This window comes from Rhinolophus sinicus, linkage group LG03, assembly GCF_036562045.2.
Source record: "Rhinolophus sinicus isolate RSC01 linkage group LG03, ASM3656204v1, whole genome shotgun sequence".
NCBI lineage: Eukaryota > Metazoa > Chordata > Mammalia > Chiroptera > Rhinolophidae > Rhinolophus > Rhinolophus sinicus.
In genome coordinates this window covers 98,783,633-98,789,632 of record NC_133753.1, presented here as the reverse complement: position 1 = coordinate 98,789,632, position 6,000 = coordinate 98,783,633, and the positions used below count along the sequence as shown (strand labels likewise).

General features: G+C 58.4%; 1 protein-coding gene across 2 annotated transcripts in view; it reads left to right on the top strand.

Annotated features, from left to right (window-relative positions):
- Positions 1–1,446: 1,446 nt before the first annotated feature.
- Positions 1,447–6,000, top strand: part of CSPG4 (chondroitin sulfate proteoglycan 4) — a 36,628-nt gene continuing 32,074 nt past the window's right edge. The window contains exon 1 of one of the 2 annotated variants that reach the window (XM_019751005.2): positions 1,447–1,705. Coding sequence is in view for 1 of the 2 variants with exons in the window: in XM_019751004.2 (XP_019606563.2) it covers positions 1,618–1,705 (88 nt within the window). In the remaining variant the exon portion in view is untranslated. The remainder of the gene's footprint in view (positions 1,706–6,000) is intronic. The other variant, XM_019751004.2, reaches the window with a different exon arrangement.

Sequence of the window (6,000 nt, the reverse complement as noted above, 5' to 3'; positions counted from 1 at the left end):
AAAGGACAAGCATTTGTTGAGCACCAGCTGTATGCCAGGCCTGGGCTAGGCACCCGAGGTACATTGAAGCGTTTAATCCTCACAAACCCCATTTTAGAAATGAGAAAACTGAGGCACAGAAAAGTGAAGCAATTTGCTCAAGTTTGGACAGCTAAGTAGGAAAGCTGGGATTTGAACTCAGGGCCTGGATTCAAGACCAGTGCTCACAACCATCTCACAGACCTTGCACCATCACACTGTGCAGTGGCAGGAGGATCACTGGCTTGGGGTCAAAGACCTGGCCCCACCTCTTAGCAGCTGTGTAGACTCGCTCAAGTCCCTTGAGTTCTCTCAGCTTGTTTCTTCATCAGTAAAATGGGGCACAATTTTGTTGCAAACTGTAAAGTGCTGTACACAGGACGGAAATATCACTCACTGGTCAAGGGGAGAGGCTGGGGGAAAAGTGGATGGGGTGGGGAGTGGGCTCAAGCAGGTAGGTGTGACTGAGAGATTCTGAGGGAAGAAGGAAGGGGAGAGCACTCCAGGGGTGCTCTTCCACCCATTCACCAGACACAAAAACTGAGGCCAGGCCACACTGATGGGGGCTACTAGGGAGCAGGCAGAGCCTCCAGGCCCTGAGGCTCTGCAATAATGCTGCCTTTTCTCCTCCTGTTCAGGACTGGATGATGTTGTTGCCTGGGAGTGAGCCAGGAGGAGCAGGGCCCCAGCCTGAAGCTGTTAGGTAGGAGCTAAATCCAGGGCCAGATTTCCAGGAGACAGCCCCAAGAAGTTAAAACACCTGAATTCAGGAGTCAGGAGGCCTGGGGTCCTCGTCCCAAATGGTCAGGGACCTACTCTCCACCTGCGGGTCTTGAAAGGACCACTTTCAGCTCTGAGTTTGCTCCTCCATGAAATGGGGGAGGGGTGGTTCTGCCCACCCTACACCGTGATTTGGAGGCAAATGATACCGTGGAGTTGACGATCCCTCCAGCCTTGTGGGGGAGTCTAGAACACCTCTCCTTTACACACTGGGAAACTGATGGCCTGCGGGGCAGAGAAGGTCAAGGTCGCAACGCCAGTGGGCACAGAGCCACTGTAGGATGGCTGGCTGGTGCCTCTCTGCCAAATGGAATCCTGAGGAGACCTCTGAGGCAAAGATGCCCAGTAGCAGTCTGTGGGGTGGGGACGTCGTTCTTCCTCCCGGGCCGGGTACGAGGACCTCCCAGCGACCCTTGCAAGGGCAGAAGGGAGAGAAGCGAGTGGACTGGCCCAGCTCGTGTCTCCTCCTAGAGGGCTCCCGGAGCCCTAGAGTCAGAGCTCAGGGGGTCTGCGCTCCCCTCGGACTTTGTCCCAAATCTCTAGGGTAGGGCCTGTGTCTGACAGAGCTGTAAGGGTCAGACATGGGAGGAGCACGGGCCCTTTAAGAAGGTTGGGGGTGGGTGGGAGCAGACCCGGAGCCCCGGCCTGAAACTGGAGCGCGGGTCTGCGCCAGCCCCGCCCCTGGAGTTAAGTAGGCGGGAGGGCGCCCAGGAGCTCCAGCCCGCGCCAGAAGAGTCGAGTTCTTTCGACTCACGACTTCGGCGGCCAGGTTCCTGATTCTGCTCCGCTCCTTTCAAGTCCTGCTGCCAGCCCGCGGCGATGCGCTCAGGCCCGCGGCCCCCGCCCCCAGCCCAGGCGCTGGCCCTGGCTTTGACCTTGGCTACGTTGGCCGGACCAGCATCCGCAGGTGAGTGAGGGGCCTGACACTGGCAGGAGCTGTGGAGGGTCCCTTAGGTAGCCAAGAGGCACAGGAGAGTCCAGAAGTGGCCCCCAGACCAGGAGACAAGGGGGCTGCCCCCCTGCCACCCCAGACTGGAGTCTCTGGGAATTCCACCAGGGCCAGACGCTAGACCCCCACGGCTAGCTCTCGTCTGGGATTCTTGGGCTCTGGCTGCCCGAGCTTGGGTGGGCATGCCTGGCTCTGCACATGGCTCTCCCTTACACCCAGTGCGCTAGCTGCCCCAGAGCTGCCTGGCTCCCTGCACCCAGCAGGCTTTCCGTCACCTCTTAGGTGCCCAGGGGACACCCAATGACAGTGAGAAGCAGTACCCCAGCCTCAACTGCCCAGGCCAGGAATGGGGAGTGCTGGGAAGCTCCCAAAGGGAGGGAGCCACCCTGCCCCACCCTGTGCCGTGGGGGTGGGGTGCATGCACCTCAGCTTCCTCCGACCTCCTTCAGCCCCCTCCAGGCTCTGCTCCTGTTCCCACTCCCTTGTCCCCAGGTGCATTTTCTGTCGGGCCTTTTCACAACCACCTTCCTGCTGCCCTCCTCTCCCCCTCTTTTTCTCTCTCCTCTCCCTCACTGAGAAGGCCTGGTTGGTGACAGACAGGACCACCCACTCTTCAGTCTCCTAGAGGCAGGGCTGGCTTCCCTCTGGGGCCTGTGCCACAGCAGGGGGTCCTCCCTCAGACAGCCCTGGGCAACCCCTGCCACACCTCCCTGTCCCGGGACTGACCCCAGCAGAGACTGAATGACAGTTTGCCTTCTGAGAGGTGCTTGGGTGTGTCCCCTCTGTCACAATGCCAGAAATCCCACCATTCTTCCTTGAGTTAGGCATGGTCTAGTTATACCATAAGAACTGTGGCCTCAGGGCCCATCAGGCATTACGACCCGTGTGTGAATCAGTCTTCTGTGTGAATCAGTCTTCTGTGTGAATCAGTCTTCGGCCTACAGCTTTCGGGACCATTCCCAAGAGCAACTATGAGCAGAGGAAGGGCCTGAGTCTCTCTTCCAGGGGCCAGGCCACACCCTTCTCCCCATCAGATGGGGAAGCCAGTGCTAATGGACAGTATCATGAGGTGCCCAGAAGGAAAATGAGTCAGGGGAGGACCCCTCACCGGGGTGTGTCAGAGCTGAATCCCCAGGCCCCTTGTTTTCATCCCCAGGGACCCCATCCTTCAAGGTCTCAGGGCTCGATGGTGGGCTGGGCCTCTGGAGAGCTGGGAAGGGGGAGCTGAGCTGACCGGGGAGGTCTGTTTATCCAGTCCTCAGCCTCCAGCTAAGGGAAAGGTTGCAGCACCCCCACCTCCTTGGGTTTTAGCTGAGAACCCCTCTGAAAACCTCCTCAGCAATGACAAGGAGCAGGCACCACCCTGGGCAATGAGGAGGGCACAGAAATGCACAGGCTGAGCTTGAACTCATTGAGGAGGCAGAAAAGCAAATTAAAATGCAAATGGCAATTCCTATCATGTCTGCAAAGATCCAGAAGAAGAGTATGGAGAAGAGAAATCCAGAGGCAAGTTAGGGTAGGGCCGAGGGTAGTCTTTGAGTCAAGACTTAGAGAATGGGAAAGGGTCAGCACTCCAGGCAGGGGCAGGAGCAAAGACCCTGAGGAGGTATGAGCAGAGGGATGTTGAGATAGGAAGGCCAGCAGCCCTGCGACAAGGCACATTTTGAGCACAAACCAGGAAGAGCCATCGCGCTGGGGCACAGAAACCTTAAATGGCAAAATGCAGCCCATTGCCTATGCCCTGTTGGCAATGGGGAACCAACAAAGGTTTCAGAGGGAAGCAAGGAATTGAACCTCTCTTATCAGGTCTCTGTCACCATGCCTGTCACCTGGCTTACCTCCCTGTCCTGATCTCTGCAGTAGGGTCAGCCCCCCCAAACCCCCCGAGGAAGGTGTCACTGCCATCCCTCCCGGACGCCCCTGGCCCTCGAGGCCCTCACTGTCTGGGTACCAGAGGGCGGCATGCTGGAATGCTCTCCCTGCACTCGTGAGCATTGCAGAGCATCCAGGTCATGGGATCTGAGAGCCAAGCACCATTGGAAACCATCTGGACCAACCTTCCATTGTACAGACAGGCGCACTGAGGCCCCAGGGAGGAAGCAAAGCACCCGAAGTCCCACAGAGAAGCCCAGCTACCCAGAAGAGCTTGCGGTCCTGCTTTGAGGGAGCTGTGTGGGGGTTAGGCTTGGGCCGCTGTGACAGTGCGGATGATAAGTTGGTATCCAGCTCCTTCTGACCACTGTGGGAGGCCCTCAGCGGAGTGACAAGCGTTGGGGGAGATTGGGTTTGAATTGGAGATGTGGAGAGGGCAAAACCGGGAGATGGGAGTCAGCACAGAGCATATAGGGCCAGTGGCGCCTGCGTCTGCCCCCTGGCCTGGCATAGCTGACTTTGAAAGGCAGAAGGCAAGGTACTGAAGTGGGTTGGGACTCCGGCAGGAGTGCCTGGTAGGGAAGGTTCCTGTGTAACCTGGGAACTAATGGGGATGTCTTATCAGGTGCAAGGAATTGAACCAGGGCAGATTCTGGCAAGTGGGCTGGGGGGAACCAGTGATGCTAGAGGTAGCCTCTGACCTGCACGTGCTGCCCTGGGCCTCTGGGGCGGGGCAGGGTCCAGGGCCCTTGGCCCAGCCCACCCGGACTCTGGAAAAGCTGTTCCAGAACCAAGTATGACTGAGCTCCTCTCCCAGTGTTCCCTGCCTGCCTGGGCAGGACAAGAAGGGCCTTTCAGTGCAGCTGCCTGAGGGACCCAGGAGGGGACCACGCCAGGTGGGCCAGGTGGGGCTGGACTGGCATTGGCTAGGAGGGGAGTGGGGCATGTGGGGAGCTCTCAGAAGAAGTATATAGGCTCCATCTGGGAACTGGGCGTGCTGCCCAAGAGGGGGCGGGCAGGGGCGGGGGAGTTGGAAACAGCCCTGACGCACACACTCACTGATGCACACAGATGTGGGCTCACACTTGAATACACACAACCACGCAGCCAGCCACACTCACAGACCTGGGTAGGCAGCTGGGGCCAGGAGCCCAGGGTGGCTGCTGCCTCCCTACCTAGAAATCCAAGCTCCGTGGCCGGGCTGGGTGGTGCCTGGGGGGAAGGAGGTGCTGTGCTGAGCTGTGGCTCCTAGTTGGTGTCAGGAGCAAATGAACAAGGCGGCCTTTGGGTCCAGGACTCAAGTCTGCTCCTTCCCTGGGCCCTCTGTTCGTTCACCTCCTGTCCCCCCAGCTCCCGGCCCCGTGCAGCTCCCCTTTTGCTTCCAGCGTGCCCCCTGTCGAGTTCTATACGTCCAGTCTGTAGAGCCTTCTAGAGTCAGGCTCTTTCTCCAGTGGAAGCGTAGGCTGAGTTTCAGAAGCACTGTGTAACCATTATGACTGAATGTGCAGGAGTCATTGTTGAGTGAACTCAGTTGGTATGAACACTCTTCTGCTTGGATTCTCTCTAGGGGAGGGGCTCCTAGCTCTCCCCGATCCTCAGCAGGGTTTGTAACTCCAAACGAGGGAGAAGATGGAGCCGCATTATAACAGGGCTCCTACCTCCAGTGACACCCTGTGGTGTCCCCCTGCAGCCTCACAGCCCTTCAGGGCAAGAAACATTCCCATTTCATAGTTGAGGAAACTGAGGCTCAGAGAACAGGAGGGACTGGCCTCATGTCATTCTTTGGGCCCCCAGGCCATGATGTTCTTACTCACCCCAACAACACCTTGCTTTCCCAGATCAGACCAGGTGGGCAGCCATCCACCAGCGGTCTCAGACCCCCCAGCAGGGGAGAGAGACGTCTTCAGGGGAAAGAAAGCTCACTGAGGCCCCAGATCTCTGTTCCCATCTCCCTATGCCTCTCCAGCCCCCCTTTTCCAAACCCTCCCTCTTTTCTCACAGCAGAAGGAAGTCCTCTTCTGGAAAGGCGCCCACTCCTCCTCCGACAGCTGGGATGGCACATGAAGGCACATGTGTCTTAGATGCAGGGTAGTTTGTCTGGGGCTGCCGGCAAGGCGGCTTGGCAGCATGGCCCACCCATGCTTGGCCAGTGCCTGTCCTGTCCACCATTCCTTCTTCCCACTCAGCTCCTGCCCATGCCCTGCCTCCCAGTCTGCAGAGGAGCTGACTGCCAGGCCTCCTGCCACCGCTCATGCTAAACTGTTTCAGTGTGTGTCTCTCTCGTGGCTTAGCTGTCACGGTGGGTCAGCGAGACTACCTTCCCTCCCAGACCTTACTGCTGAGACGCCCCACCAGGCCCCATGGTTCATAGGGAAACCAGG